The sequence below is a fragment of the Antedon bifida genome, chromosome 6, assembly GCF_963402885.1.
Source record: "Antedon bifida chromosome 6, ecAntBifi1.1, whole genome shotgun sequence".
NCBI classification, from domain to species: Eukaryota; Metazoa; Echinodermata; class Crinoidea; order Comatulida; family Antedonidae; genus Antedon; species Antedon bifida.
Window position 1 is genome coordinate 9,600,452 of NC_136231.1, and position 16,017 is coordinate 9,616,468.

The window sequence follows — 16,017 nt, forward strand, 5'->3', positions numbered from 1 at the left end:
AATTGCTAAATGAATTCTTTCAGTTGAATTATTTACTACGTATATCAATTTAACAATTAATTAAGCAATGCAATTCCTGTTGGGTGTGGTTTGAATACACTAAATTAAACAATAAAACAAATAATTTTCATTTCATTTATTTATTTGACCAACAAAGTAAGAACCAACTTAGAGGCTCTTAAAGTAAACAAGATTACTATAACTTCAAGAGTCAGCAGACCCATGATCCTAATTTTAATACAATATTATGTTAACAATTAAAGAAAACATCCAAATAATATGCTACTAGAAAATAACTTCCTACAACAGAGTCGGCGTTTGTATATAGCTTTGTGTATGTGTAGCATCAGAAAAAAGTGGGAGGGGCTTTGTAAACAGGCATTAACTAAAGTAAATCCGGTAGAGGGAGAACGATAATGCAAGTCGAGTCTAATTTTCTTGTCATTTTCCGCACATGATCATCAATTATTTAAATTATTCTTTGTTATTCTTTGTGGTTAAAAAAAAATATTTCAAATCATAATAATTAAATAGCCAATTCAGAGACATTTCTGAAACGGATGGTATTTTAAGAGATATTGTATTATCTAATATATATCATTATTTTTCGACTGTACCTGAAAAAATAGTTTTTTTTCGGGTTGCTATTCTAAATATTGTATGTGAAATTTGTTTAAATAATTGCTTCTTTAAAAGACTTGTACAGAATGAGAGGTTCTTCTGAGCTATAAAAATAATTAATGAAATTAATTTTAAAACATTATTAAAATGACTCCTCTCACCCAAATAGCACTTTAAATATACTTTGTATTAGGGTGTAAAGCACTGAAAAGGCCTTAATTAAATTGTACATTTTGCAGTTTTATTGGGTGACACTGAATATAACCGTATCATCGCTTCTCTTGATAAGTGTGTATCAAATGGGTCTGTAAGATTGGGCATGAATACCATAATTGAATAATGTTTGGCAATTTGAATGATTGCACTGAATAAATTGGCTATGAATGAATTGCTGAAACAGATGGGTAGAATGACTACATAAACCTACTGACTCATCCTTGACAATCGTTCTACTTCATCATTCTAAAATATGAACAATAATCCTACAAATTCAGAAACTAATCAATTTTATTTGACTCATTGTTGGTGTTTCTCATAGCCAAATGTATCACAATCTTGTACGGATCAGATAAGCAATGAATATGAGATGAATTATCAGTAGAAGTCACTATTAGCATACCCATGTGGTAGCTTCTCGTAACCAGGGAGTAGCTTCTTGTAACCAGGGAGTAGCTTCTCGTAACCAGGGAGTAGCTTCTCGTAACCAGGGAGTATTTTCCCCTTTAAATCACAGTTTTTTAGGTAAATATTTTTTTAATCCAATTTCTGGTTAATGTGAATATAGTAACTATTATGTTACATTAAAATGGTATATTCAACAACAACAAACATTTTTTCAGGGGGACAATAAAGCTTCAAAACAGTTTTCTTATATTGAATTGTAAGTCCACAGTTATGGCACTACATCCAATGGATGATGGATAATATGGTACTTTACTATGTGAAACTATCATCCATTTATCAATACACTAAAATAGTTTGCTATTTTGTTATGTAATGCTCAATTTAATCCATATGTCCCCAAACAAATTTTAATATGTATAATAATGTTGTTATGCTTCAAGACTCAAGTATATCATCTGCTAAAACTGAAAAGGCCAAATAGTTAATAAACATTTAAATGCAATTTAAGAAAAAAGCTAAAGAAAAATCCACTAAACCAGGTTAGACTAACAAACTGTATTATTACTAGTATGGTACTAGGCTTAACTAGCTAGTTATTTGAGTCCAAATTAATACATTTCGGTTTAATAATTTTGTTTTAATTTATCAGTATCATTACAAATCCCATTGAGCACTTTGAGCTGTGAAATTAACACAACAGGTTTATTAGAATTGATTTGGCTAAATGCACTCATAAACTTAATTAGATTAATACAGATTGAATGATATGGGTCAAAGGGCAAAAATCAATTAGCTGCATCGTCAGCTGTGTTACCCGAAATATGACGTTAATGTTGAATAATGTATAGCAAGCGAAACTACTGTATATGTAATGTTATAGTAGTTATACATTAGTGAATGATGCGACAACTTTAAGTATGGTTCATATTCTTGTCATTATCAGGTGCCTGTGGCCTTATTCACCAATCACACCTAAAGTGAGATTTTTCCCTTAAATATTTAAGTACTGCATTTCCCTTAAATTGTATTCACTTTGCTTTAAGATAGGAAATGTTTCTGAATGGTGACTACTGTACTACTACTACTGACTACTACCCATGAGTCTTGTCAACGCCTATAGCATCAGTATTGCTAGCTATTTACTAAAATAAACAAGAAATATTTCTTCAATCAAATATTATAAGACAACTTTTTAAAGTGATTGACATTTGTTTTGTGTCTATCACCCTCTATAGTTTACATCAATATTTAATTGTTTTGTTTTGACAATTGTGATAATAAATTCAGTATCTAAATTAATAAAACGGCTTTTATTATAATAAACACTTTCCTCCATTGTGGCCTACCTGCATTTTAAGCTGCAACTGTATCTGAAATAAAGTGGTACAAATATAAATGAACATGATGCTTTTTGTAGCATACTTGTTATTCTCTTGAGTATTTTAACCCTTTTAATAACCCTCTACAGGAGATATATGTTTTGAGGCAGAACTTGGGTTCTTAACCCTCAAGTGACCCATTCGGATTTCATACCTCCTCTAGCTTTTTACAGTCTATGCTTACTGTACTGTACCATCGCCCATAGGGATTTGTTTAGGTGAAATCATTTAAGGATTTACCTTTTTTTTTATTAATAATAATAATAATACAATTGATCTTGGCATAGTTTTTGCTGCTGTTAAAACTCCTTACAAAATTCCTAATTCTTACTTAGTTTCTTGAATCAAAGGATGGAAACCTTAAAACATTTATAGAATGTGTTTTGTATTTCAAAATTCCAAAATGTTTACATGTTCTTTTTGGCTAACACACAGGAGACATTACAGTGCCAAGATTTTTTTTTAATTTTGAAACTACTGTACATAAATAATCAATCTAAACATAATCAACTTCCACTATGAAATAATTAGCCTCTAAATACATACAAACAATAAACTCTATTTTGCATGCAAGTTAAATACACTGTGGTCTATTGAATATAACCCTATCAGTACATCCTCATTTTTCCCCACTGGTCTCCTGATCTGTAGAATAAGTTATCTTGTAATACCATAGGCCAGAATTATGAATGTTTTGTATTTATATATATTCAATACAATTTTTATTTTGCAATGTTTGATTCTTTTTATGTTTGAGGTTTAGAAGGTATTCTTATGGCATTGTCACCTTTGACATTTGTCAAACATGGTTGCCAATAAATGAATCAGTGTGAATCATGTTCATCAAAATTATCTTCAAGGGCTGGAAATAAATCATATTTTATTTTCATGTCAGAACCTGGAGATCCAAGCAAAGTTACAATTGATGATGATGTAATCAATGTGGACGGAGTTACGCTTGAAGGGTTTAATCCTGCCAATGTCTCAGTCACTCGTACCACGACCAGAAAAGTAACCAAAATCACCCGCAGCCGTTCCCCCTCCCCAGCCCGTTTTACAAATGATGTTGAAGAACACCGGCCTCACGGGTATCATGTTTACACTTCTGAAACTGAGGAAGAAGAGGTAACCCCACCGGTAACAATTTATCAGGGCCAACCTCATGTGATCAGACCAAAACCAAAGCAACCAGGACCACCGGTACCACCAAAACGTGGTAACCGTCCCCAGCAATACACCATTGGAGTGATATCCTCGCCACCCAATTTGAAAGGTTGGTCTCACGGTTTGCCGTAGCTTTCTAATGCTAACGGCATGTGCGATGAGGCTAGTTTTAACTATCAGCAAATTGTGCATGCTCAGCAACTTTCTTGCAATAAAACCAGATTGTGGTCTAAAATAGGTTCTAACATTTACACACACGTTTGTATATTGTTTTTTTTTAAGTGAGTGTTTTTTTTTTTCCGTATACTTTTGCTTTACTTGATCTAACAGATTCCTGCAATTGAAGAAGCCCCTAATAATTGTTACTTTCCCATCAATATTGTCTTTATTAAGAAAGATAGCAATTGGTTTGAATAATATTTTGCTATTTATAAAGCACTAACAATAGTTTATTACAGTAGTTTTAGACTGACAGCATGTAACAGTAAATTGTGCCATATGTAAAGCTATGAATCTTAAATTGAAGCTGCGTACTTGTCAGCAATATGTTATGACCTTAGAAAGAGTTTCTTTGCCGCCGGACAACATATTACACAAATCTTGTAGATGACTGTCCCTGCTAGGATCTCTCTGTTAGCATATCGCTACAATTCATTCATTTGGATATTTATCTTTTTGGAATTATATTTTTGACATTTGGAAACATTTCTGGATAATTTAAAGCTCCGTTTTAGTTAATTGTCCATTACAAGATGTATGAGAGGAAAAATCCAGGTTAGTTATTATTGTTCATTGGTGTGTTATTTGTTGTCACTTTCAAATGTTACATTCTAATGTGTGCTCAATCTTTTGAAAGTCAATTCTGGTCAGTTTAAGCATTCATTCTTTATCAAATGATTATTAATAGCACAATAATTTACTTAGTTTACCTAAATTGAATTAATTTAGACATTCAATTAATCAATTGTATTTATTTTATGTTATACAAATTGTAGCCTGATGTATTGATTCCAATGACAGATCTAATAATTGTTTCACAAATTGTTGTTTTCAATGATTATTTTTAAATTACAGTCTTTGCATTTTTATTAATTTATATTTATCATAATATGTTTATTTAAATATGAATTTCAATTGATATGTTTCATTTTAATTTTCTATATGTTATTTCAGTTGAGTTCTTGTCTGTGTACCTTTTTTAAAATTTATTTTTACACATTTAATTAGGAATCACAGTTTTTTGTTGTAAACTTTGTTTAGATTGTCTTTCATTTAACTTTTGTTTCATTTTAATTTTCGTTCTCTTCATGTTGCTTTAATTAATCATATCATTTTAACCTTTCTCATTCATTTGCTTATTAACCATATGTTTGTCATTCATCATTAGTTCGTCGTTTTGCTGATGACTTGGACCCTGGTTCCATGTCGGACACAGCGCTGATCCACGTACGTGGAAGACCGCCTTTACCTTCTAGAGGGCGACCTAGGAGAAGGAAAGGCAGAACAGCAATTTATGTCCAACCTTCCTGTAACGTCCCTTCTGGTATTAGATTTTAATATAATTTTTTGTAGAATTTGCATAAAACATCTGATATTCATATATTTATCTAGAATATTATGCAATATGCAATTTTATCTTGAATTTGCAATTGTTAAAATTCATAATTGTTTTTGACAGATGCATATTATGACCATTTTAGTAGGTTTACGTTGTATGTTTAATTTTGCGCTGTCAATTTGTAATTTGCATAGTTCTAGAAAAATATGGATCTATTAGATGAATTTGCATATAAAAGAAAATGTTGCATATTTCTCAGTTAATCCATTCTAACAGGTTTTTAATGGCTAGCCATCTAGATTTAGCAGGACTTTAATTTAAGAGGAATGAAAATGTCTTTAATCCTTTAAAAACGTTCTGGTTTATTTGGCAACATTTTCTGGGTGCTTAAAGAACCAGGCCTTTATAGTAGTTTTCAAAATATATAAATGTTATAATAATGATAATACAGTATTATTGTCGATCTTATGTAGCGCTTTGATGCAAAAAGCCCCTAAGCGCATTATTACCCCAGTCATTATTTTGAGCAAACACGTTTGGAAACAAACTCCCAAAAAGTTGCAGCCAGAGTAATCAGCGCAGTTGTGTTTTGGCCTATTCCAGGTATCCATTTGTACACATGGGTGAAGAGAGGCAAACGCAAGTAAAATATTTTGCCTAAGGATACAAGCAACGCTTTGGATTCAAACTCATGATTTCACAATCAATAGTCCAACACACTGCACCACACGCCCTCACAGTTACAAATTTGCACTCTTCATCTTCAGATACTTTGTCTAAATTGATGATCCATGTCATGTTTTTATTGATCACAATTCAGCCATATAATCATTGATGTGACATTTATTTCGTGACATTTAAAGTGGCATTTTCATATATTCTTCATTATTCATTGCGATTGGAAAATATGATTGTGATAAAACTGAGAAATATGCAAAATGACATCAAATAAATTAATTGGTTGATTGATAGACCATACTAATGCTTAAATTGTTTTGCCATTACCAATTCTTTCCTGTCTATTGTCTAAGGTATTACAGGTATTTTCATGCTACAAAGACTTCTAATACATGATTTATTATAAATGTATAGGGCGGGAGTTTTGTTGTTCATATCTTTTACCTCCATATGAAATTTGCCATTGAAGATGAAATTATTCCGCTATGTTTAAGCTTAACAAATCAAAAAACTACAGTATTGAGATTACTTCATTATATCCAAATTTTCATATTTCTTTAGATAATTTAATTTTATTGAAAACCTTATAGAATGTTCCTAATGTACATCAAGAAAACATGATAATGCCTGTATACCCTTGACCATTCTTAACATTTTAGATAATTTAATAAAACTTATAAATTATTTTGATTGCATGTACTTTAAAGTGTTTTTTGGGGAAACGCATTCATCATTGTCTGTTAAATCTTTAAAAATAATAGGTGTGAGAAAATATAACACATGATGGTTTTTCCATAAAACATTTTTTTTTTTACTTCCAAGAGATTTATTATTTTATAGTCAACTGGGATTGTTCAATGTACTTGAACTGAATATAGATTATATAATTACTTTTTTCCATTTTTTTTTGTTTTTAATAAATTTTAAAAAATATGATAGTAATATCTTTTGAATTTTATATTGATTGATACATTTAAGTTCTAATATGTTGAAGATCACACTGTTTTAGATATAATTAAGTTTATCATTTCATATTGTATGTATTGTGTTTATTTCTATTATACTGAAAGTGTTATTGTATACTGACATTAATTGATAAATTTGTTTCACAGTTAGGCCGACACATTCCCAAGATGATATGGCCACAGTTGCCTACTCGGCCCCTCCAGTGCCACCCCACCCTGAAAGTGACTGTGAAGAAGGACCCCGTGTCCCACAAAGGCCCAGAGTGACTAAGAACAATGTACCTCAAATTGTGAATGGTAAAGTCCATATTGGAATGCTCATAAACACTGTCAATAGAAAGATTGGAATGTTCCATTATAATGCAGTGATAATACTTTAGAGTAGAGATTGTAGATTGCTAATTAATAATGCTCTCTCTTTTCTTCTAGATTTTCTTGTTTTCTCCTAATAGCATGCAGCAAACAAAGTAGTGAATAGTTAGTGAATTATATGTTGGAATGAGCATTATGTTATGTTTTTATTTGCATTCATTGTATTTGGCAGGAATGATTATAAAGTAAATATAAATAAAGTTACCTAAATATTAGCGAAATTAATGTTGGAATGTGAATTATTTATTAATAATTTCTGGTTTTTAGTTAAAAAAAATGTATAGATTCCAATAGAATAGCGATCAGTAAAAAGAAGAATGTCATTTCTCTGCGTCAATTTTGATTAATATAATTTGACATTTAGTGATGATATATATATATCTTGGAATTTTAAGGTAGAATTATCATTAATTGAACATTAATTTTAATTACAAATTCTTAATGAAACCATAATATAACATAAACATAATAACACTATGGTAAATAAGACAATGTCACAATGCAGCTGCCGATGGTGATTGATGTATAACTCATTGTCTTATATAACCTTCTATACAACATAGTCTGTTTTGGTATAAATGGAATATCTGAAAGTAGGTCAAATGCTTGTTACTTATGTTTATGGTTAACAATGAATTAGTTTATTTCGGAAAGACATTACTGCTTTTAAGCTCCGATTTTACCAAATATCAAAATCTGCCACATGAAAATTTAATTATGAAATACAAGTTTGTTTTGGAAATGATTTCATTCTGTATTTGTTTATTTTATTTCCAATATAGACTGTCTTGTCTGCGGCCATTTCCTGTTATGTTATAATAATAATACAATAATGGATATAGACAATATAAATAACTTTGTTATTCCTGTATTACTTTTGTTACTTTTATATCTTGTACATAATTTAGTTATCTTGTAAATAGGCATTACTTTTCTACTTTTTTTTTCTTTTATTTAATTACTCTGGAAGCACCTTCACTCAAAAAGTGTGCTACTGTTTCAAAAGTATAGCTTCCAAATAAATGTATTTATTTAGTTATTATTTGTTGTACTTGTAAAAGTAGATAAACAAGTTTATCTTTACAAATGAAATACAAAGTCTGACCATTTATTTAGAACTTTGTAGACATACAGAACATTATACATGGTGCCTCCCATGCATTATGCTTCCCATATGTATTATTATGCTTCTTTAACTTGATTTTGATTGGTCAGTTGTTCTGTTTCATTCAGATCCAAAGACATTGGCAGTTTGCTTCATTGACGTAAGCTTGACAGCAGGGTCTACAACCTCCAGATCAACTTCTTTAAAGAAAATAATAAACATCCATAAACAAAAGTTTATTAAATTTCCTACTCCTCCACATATTAAATTCAATAATTTCTTAATTCATTAAGAACATTACAATGACAACTGCTTTGTATTTTAATAATTATTTAATTACGTATAATTACTATCAAAGGCCTGATTGGTTAACAGCTATGAGGCATCTTGTCAAATTCTCAGCTGTTTCTTAGATATGTCTTCTACCAAAAGGTTTAAATAACATTCCTATGAGAAGTTCGTGAACACTTCCTAGTGTGATAATGTGAAGTAAAACTGTTGGTTACAAGTACCCCAAAGTAGTTAAGTCAAAAGATAGTAGGCCAAGAATATTTTATTATTTCCTTTAATTATTAACTTCCCATTAAGTTTTGAGAAAGGTGCATGATATCTATAGCATTGTACAGGTCATGCCATCATGAGGAGGTGTTCAAATGTGATGCATAGAATACAAATCTGCTAGATGAAGCACATTCAAACAACATTGTCAATGATAAGATAGACTATATAGTTTATATAATTCATACATTTTATACAATAGATGTTCTAAATAAATACTACATTTCATTCAAATTAATCGATTGTTTTATAATAAGATTGAACAAATATTTCTATTGTATTGAATTTAATGTGACTTTAACAGATAAAGTAAAAAGTGTGTTGTACTGTAGACATGTAAACTACTACAACATTAAATGGCACATCGTGAAAGTGAATTAATATATAGTTAGCCTCATTGAAACAGCCCAAGGCAGTGTGATATAGTTGATGATGATAGTCTTTGGTCCAGACAGCTGTCAAAACTATTTAACATAAAATACATAAAGAGAATACAAGTTTAAGAACTGGTTATTGGCACCAAGCTATCTGTTTACAAAAACAGTAAAAATAGTAACATTCAAGTTGAAATATGATTGTCATCCAATTATGGGTTGAAAATTTTATATTGGTTTAGTATTATATATCCAGATTATTCTGACCTAGATTTGTAGCATGTCAAAGTAGTTACAGCGCCATCAATAAGGTTGTATCCCTACCTAGCCAACCAACCCTTTTTTCCACTTAATAACATCAATTCCATCATTTCAAAAATATGAAAAATAATGATAAAATACACTTTAAATTTAAAGTTAATCAAGTACTTCCGTTGAAAAAAAACTATTATGTTACATTAAAATAGCATATTCAACAAAAACATAAAAAAAATATAAAATGAAGGGGGACAATATATCTTAAAAGCCCATACTTGCTGTTTTAATTGATTAGAGTATCAACTGGGCTACAATAATTTGTAGCCCAGAAGAGTTTGTATTTATATTAACATTGTGCATTCTTGTACTTATTTGCAATCTAAATAAAATCAAGGACATATTCTTATAACTAGTAACTCACTAGTAAAATGAGATTAAAATTGGCCTTCTATAACGCATTGTTTTTAATTAGATTATTTTCAAAATCATAATTTAATATTTTTTTAGTGAATTCTAGTACAAACATTGATGATGAATAATTAAGTTTTAAATGACAATAAAAACAATGAAAGTCTGCAGCAGGGAAGTTGTTATTGATGACTGTTAAAATACACAGCTTCCTGCTGCTCAAAACTATTTAGAAGACTTCAATTGTTTCATTCTTTAGATATTATAGTTTTATGAAGGAATATTAATATATACAGGTAAAGCATTCACTTATTATATTTTCTTTGAATTTTTGTTTTTTGACTTGAAAGATTTTGTTGTTAAGTAAGGTATTACAGTACTACAGAATAATTGTAATTGTTATAATAAACAATCCTCAGTGCTCTCTATTTACTGAAAGGAAGAACTGATTTTTTCTAGCCTATAATTTAATGCTATAACAATTCCTTTTAGAAACTTTACTATTACCTAATTCCAATTCTAATACTAACTACTAACATTGAGTATTATACTTTTTTGCAAAACAATAAATATTCCCATATGTCACAATTCAGTTACTAGTATTTTGCAGAATTGCAGTACACATGGTTTTTGCAGGAATTTTATTCCATGAAACAAATAACTAAATCTGTGGACTTGTTTTCGGATGGGGTCCTTCTGGTGGTGAATAAGACAGTACACCGGGAGACGATCCCATACTCTTTTTCAAAGAGTGTACTGCGTTTTCTAATGTGCACATGAGCCATGTATATACAGTATATGTGTATTCCAACCCTCAAGTTGAAATACACAGAGAGTGCCAATGGGATTCGAACCATGGACCAAAGGAAACCTATGGTCTTTCATGGTTCAGTACACAGCACAGTTTTAGTATTAATCACCGTCAATTCTCAAAGTGATACAGCACTATAATAGTTTTTTTGTTTTTATGCTACATATATGCATACTTGCATGAGTGTATCTGATATATCATGTACATGCTAATTATTGAATATTCAGTTAAATACTATATTTTATTGTGTATGTACCTAGATCAGTATAGCCTATTGTGCATACAGGTGAAATAAATATTGTATGCTTATTTCATCCATTTCTCTTGATTTCAGACTTCATCCATAACATAAACGGTACATAATATAGTTTAAATTTAGATTTAATCTAATAAACTATTTTTCCCCATTTTGTATTTTGGTGAAATTTGAAATATTTCAAGATATGATCTAAACTACCTTTATATATTGGTCATACACATTACTTCTACATTTCTTTCAAATTATTATACAAAATAACAATTTTGATTGATTTTCTAATCAATATAATCAATCATTTGGATTAAAGATGATGGTTGTTGATGAAGAGCCTCAAGCTTGTCACCTGCTATTTACATACAACTAATACATTATTTCTTAGTTTGAATAATTACTAATTGCTTACAGATTCTTGTTTGTTCAATTTCAAGCTTATATTCTAAACCATAATATAATGATAATGTGATGATTTATCAGTGATAAATAACAGTCACAGGAACCATGTCTTAAGTTACATTTTTTTTCACAAGGGAATGTTAATCGGTACCTTAATAGATCAGTCTCTGTTATTTACATTTCACAATTATTTTTACAGTTTTTATTTTTTCTCTCTTCTTTAAAATCAGAGTCCCAAACTAATGAAAATCCACCATCATCTAAAATGTTAATAAATAATAACCAACCAATCACATCGCAAGAGCCTGAGAAGACTTTACCAGAGACGAATCACGCAAGAATGAACGGTACACATCCATCAGAAGAATGGCCACCTCCGCCACCAGAATTGCATCTACACTTTGACGACCCAAAATCACCATTAATGTCCTCACCAAAATCGCCTAGCATGCAAATACCAACACCACGTAAATTTAGTACTAGTCTTAAGCCAGGTAAAAACTATGCAAATTTGCTGTTTTGGTATTATACTATTACTGTTTATTTATGCAATGCAGAGCTTTACAAATATTTTTTAAAAGGTTGGTTTATGGTAACTACAATTTTACAAATAGTATTGGATACCTTTCGTAAAATTGACTACTGTATTCCATTAAGGATGTTTTATGGCAATTTACCTGCCAGCCTAGATCTTTCGTATAGTGTGAATATTTTGACTACAGGGAGACGGAATTAACCTCTCATATTTTGCATGTCTGTGTAAATTAAGCCTTTAAAGCACCGTTCCAATTAACACCTATACACAACTGGACACCCAATGCGCAACTGTAATATTTAGCTTTAACATTTAAAAGTAGGTCATGATATTCTACAATAATTTGGCCTAGATCATCAGTGACAATATATACAATATAGTATATTGTGAGTAGACAATGAATTGACACACAATAATACAAATATATGAAATATTGTTTTCAAAATAGTGTAATCATTTTTTTTAGGTTTTACTGTGAATAAATGAAAAATTTAAATACATTTGGTATATATCAATTCATAAATTACATAGTTCAAGTTGTTATTATGTAGACATTTCTCTTCAAAAGCATGCTAGTGCATTCCAATTATGATATACCTACCTTACTCTCTAGGGTAGCATTCACAACATTCTTTCTTGGTTTATCAAAATATTAATAAATGGTTCCTTAATCTGGAAAAATAACCATTTAGCCTTTATGAATCCTCTTAGTATTCATTATTGACAAGTTTATCATATCGTAAAGAAGTGTGACATTACTACTTCTACTACTTTAAACTACTCCACTTTTTAAATTGTTGTTTGGATATATAGCTCTTTGGTCACCAGTGAAAACGAATGGCTCAACAAATGAAGACAATGAAGAAAGGACGTTAAAAGGAATGCCAGCAGTTTGGAGTCCTCAAGGAGATGTAACAAAACAGTTCAAGCCTGTGAAGGTAGAACTCACCCAGCCCAAGAAGGCAAGTGGACTTACCTGCTGCTATATATAAACCCTTTACTTTAGGCCTACTATGTTCTTCTTCATCCTCTCTTGTCTTTCTGCTCCACTCTTTTGTGCATTTCTTTCCATTATGCTTTTTATCCTCTGCTTGTTCTTTCATTTTCTCTCTTTCCTTTTTATGTATTCATTCATTTTCCTCTTCTTTATCAGCTCTCTCCTGCTTTTTGTGCTATTCCTTAATTCTGTTATTGTTTTCTCCTGCTTGTTTTAGATACCTTTCATCTTGCTGTAATCTTTCTAACTCATTCTGTTTCCAAAATTAAATTTTCTGATGTATTAGTTATTGAGAACTATCAATTTGAATTTCAATAATGTTCTCAATTAATATCCAACACTTTTATCAATTCTTGTGGAACAACCAATAATCAAAACAAAAAATTTTAATTTCATAAAGTTTTTTACAATTAATATCATTCTGTAGGTAAAATCTCCTGAGCCTCCACTCATATTGCCTGAAGAATCTGTACCAGTCGAGACGACTCCAAACACATTCACTAGCCCACCACCATTCAAACCGGCTTCCAGTGTCAGCAGCCCTCCCCCTTCCGTAACCACACCGACACCCGTTGTATTTAGCCCGACGCCTGTTGTATTTAGCCCGACGCCTGTTGTATTCAGCCCGACACCTGTTGTATTCAGCCCGACACCAGTGACGTTTAGTCCGAAGCCTATATCTTTCACTCCAACACCAACTGTTCCTAGTCCGACACCAGTCATATTTCCCAAGATGCCTACACCTCCGACTACAACACCAGTACCTGTACAGAATGGACTTGTGCATAGCCCAACGAATGAAACGGTACAGGAGCCCACTAGTCCGAAACAGCAGATAACACAACAATTTGCTAGCCCAGGTAAAAATTCATCTGTTTATAGTTCGATAATTATTTTATGTTTTCCTATTTTTTTCCAGAATATTTTAGTAACATTGATAATTAATGTAAAATAGCATTCTGGTCATTATTTATTTAATTTTTAATATTGTATCTATTAACGTGATGAGGTCATCAGTATAACAAGTGTTGTAAGTATTATGATTTGACAGCTATAAACTGATAATGCACACTAAAAGGATTCATGCTAGGTATTAATTCGACTCAGTCATGCATATCCAAATGGACCGATTACACGTTTAGTGGAATTTTATTGACCAATGAACATGCAATATGTACTAGTGACAGCCAATTAAATAAGAGCTTTTTTTTCATTCAATATCGTGAATGTTCTAACAACATGAACTCGTGGGAGTGGTGATTTAAGGTGTCATTATTAGTAACATTAATGTTTTCTGATTTTGAAGCATTCATTTCATTTCCGTGCCATACTATTTCTGACATATATTCTATGCGGAAGATATTACACATAATATAATTAGTGACACGCATTCCTTTACAGTCTGTGATCGTAACATGTTTACATGTTCGGTGGACATAAAATCAATGCTCGTGTGTAGCAAATATATTTGTTAACTGAATCAGGTGGTGTGTTTTTGGCACAAATCTTCAAATTGTTGTCCTAACTTTGCATACAGGATGTTTACTGTTAAACATCACAGCTGTAAGCTTTTGTAGATTACTACAAATTGGCATTGGTTTGTTTATAGTCATCATCATTTAGCTTTTTGTACATTTACGTTTGTTGTGTTGTACACTGCAATGTTTTTACCTGTCCTGAATAATGTTTATGGATTATTGTCATTGATACGGGCGAACATTGAATAACGCGCAGAAAATTGAGTAACTATGAGAAAGGAAGATGTGATGAAACCAACTAAGTTTGGAGATAGTTGGGTTCCATTTTTTTACCTTGGTAAGATCAGAATATATTTTTGACTGAAATGGATATAGTTGGGTTCTGTTTTGTTACCTTTTGACTGAAATGGATGAAGTTGGGTTTTGTTTTTGTACCTTGGCAAGATCAGAATATATTTTTGACTGAAATGGATGAAGTTGGGTTCCGTTTTTTACCTTGGTAAGATTAGAATATATTTTTGACTGAAATGGATGTAGTTGGGTTCTTTTTTTGGCCTTGGTAAGATCTGTTTTGTAAGTAATAAAGTCTTCAAATGTAAGGATAATTCAACACTAAATTGGAAATCTTAAATTAAAGTGCTTTTAGTAGTTAAGACTAAAGTAGTGTCACATGATCAAATTGCTTGGCAACGAAATATAATAATATTGTGTGTACTATAAGTGTTTCTATCAATTTTTAGATTAAATTTACATTTAAGTTATAATTAAAGCCCCCTTCCCTACGTTTTTTAGATCTAATTTAAGATCACAAACTATATTTAATGTAAAAATAATACTATATGGTCCTATTGCGATAACTTTTTTCGTCTTTAAACGGTTAAAAATGTGAAAAATAAGTTGATTCTAATAATTATAGCGGCCCGCTATAAATCCCAAAATGCATTGCGCGCGGATCGATATTTTTGTTTTTCACCTGTAATTCGCCCACTTTTCGATCGATCGTGAGGCCAAAACAAATGGAAGACTCCTAACTTTTCAGCGAAAATACCGGGTTTTCCCCAATTTGTATCAACGGAGTCTGGCAAAAATAGAAAGACAATTAATGCAGCAACTATACAACTTCAGGCTAGGTATATAGCTAGCGTACGATGTTCGTACGTTACAGATGTTTACCAGCTAGGCCTACAAAACTAAGCCTAGCTAGGCTAGGCCTAAGACCGTCCACGAGAGGTCATTCGCCGCGAGCTACTTAGGTAGTGCATTGTTTCTCACTTTTTATCATAATTTACCATAAAACGTACATTTAAGACAAGGAATGACATGGTTTAATGTTTTTAAAGTAAAATATATATGTATTATTTTTACAAAATGTCACAAATTGTAGGAAAGTTGTCTTTAATACATTTTATATTAATCAATTTATTTGTAATTAATGTCAGTATTTCTACAGTACTTCAGCCTAACATTCTAAACTTGGTGC

At 31.1% G+C, this 16,017-nt stretch overlaps 1 protein-coding gene across 16 annotated transcripts in view; it reads left to right on the forward strand.

The window, feature by feature from the left end:
• The window catches only part of LOC144845307 (sorbin and SH3 domain-containing protein 1-like), a 97,248-nt gene that overhangs the window by 22,714 nt on the left and 58,517 nt on the right, over positions 1-16,017 (forward strand). For 12 of the 16 annotated variants that reach the window (XM_078702525.1, XM_078702528.1, XM_078702527.1 and 9 more), the window contains exons 4-9: positions 3,520-3,897; positions 5,176-5,331; positions 7,137-7,291; positions 11,760-12,021; positions 12,876-13,024; positions 13,487-13,919. In XM_078702525.1, the coding sequence (XP_078558651.1) occupies positions 3,520-3,897; positions 5,176-5,331; positions 7,137-7,291; positions 11,760-12,021; positions 12,876-13,024; positions 13,487-13,919 (1,533 nt within the window). Of the gene's footprint in view, positions 1-3,519; positions 3,898-4,361; positions 4,563-5,175; positions 5,332-7,136; positions 7,292-11,759; positions 12,022-12,875; positions 13,025-13,486; positions 13,920-16,017 lie in introns of those variants that run through there. The other 4 variants (XM_078702540.1, XM_078702536.1, XM_078702539.1 and 1 more) reach the window with 4 other exon arrangements.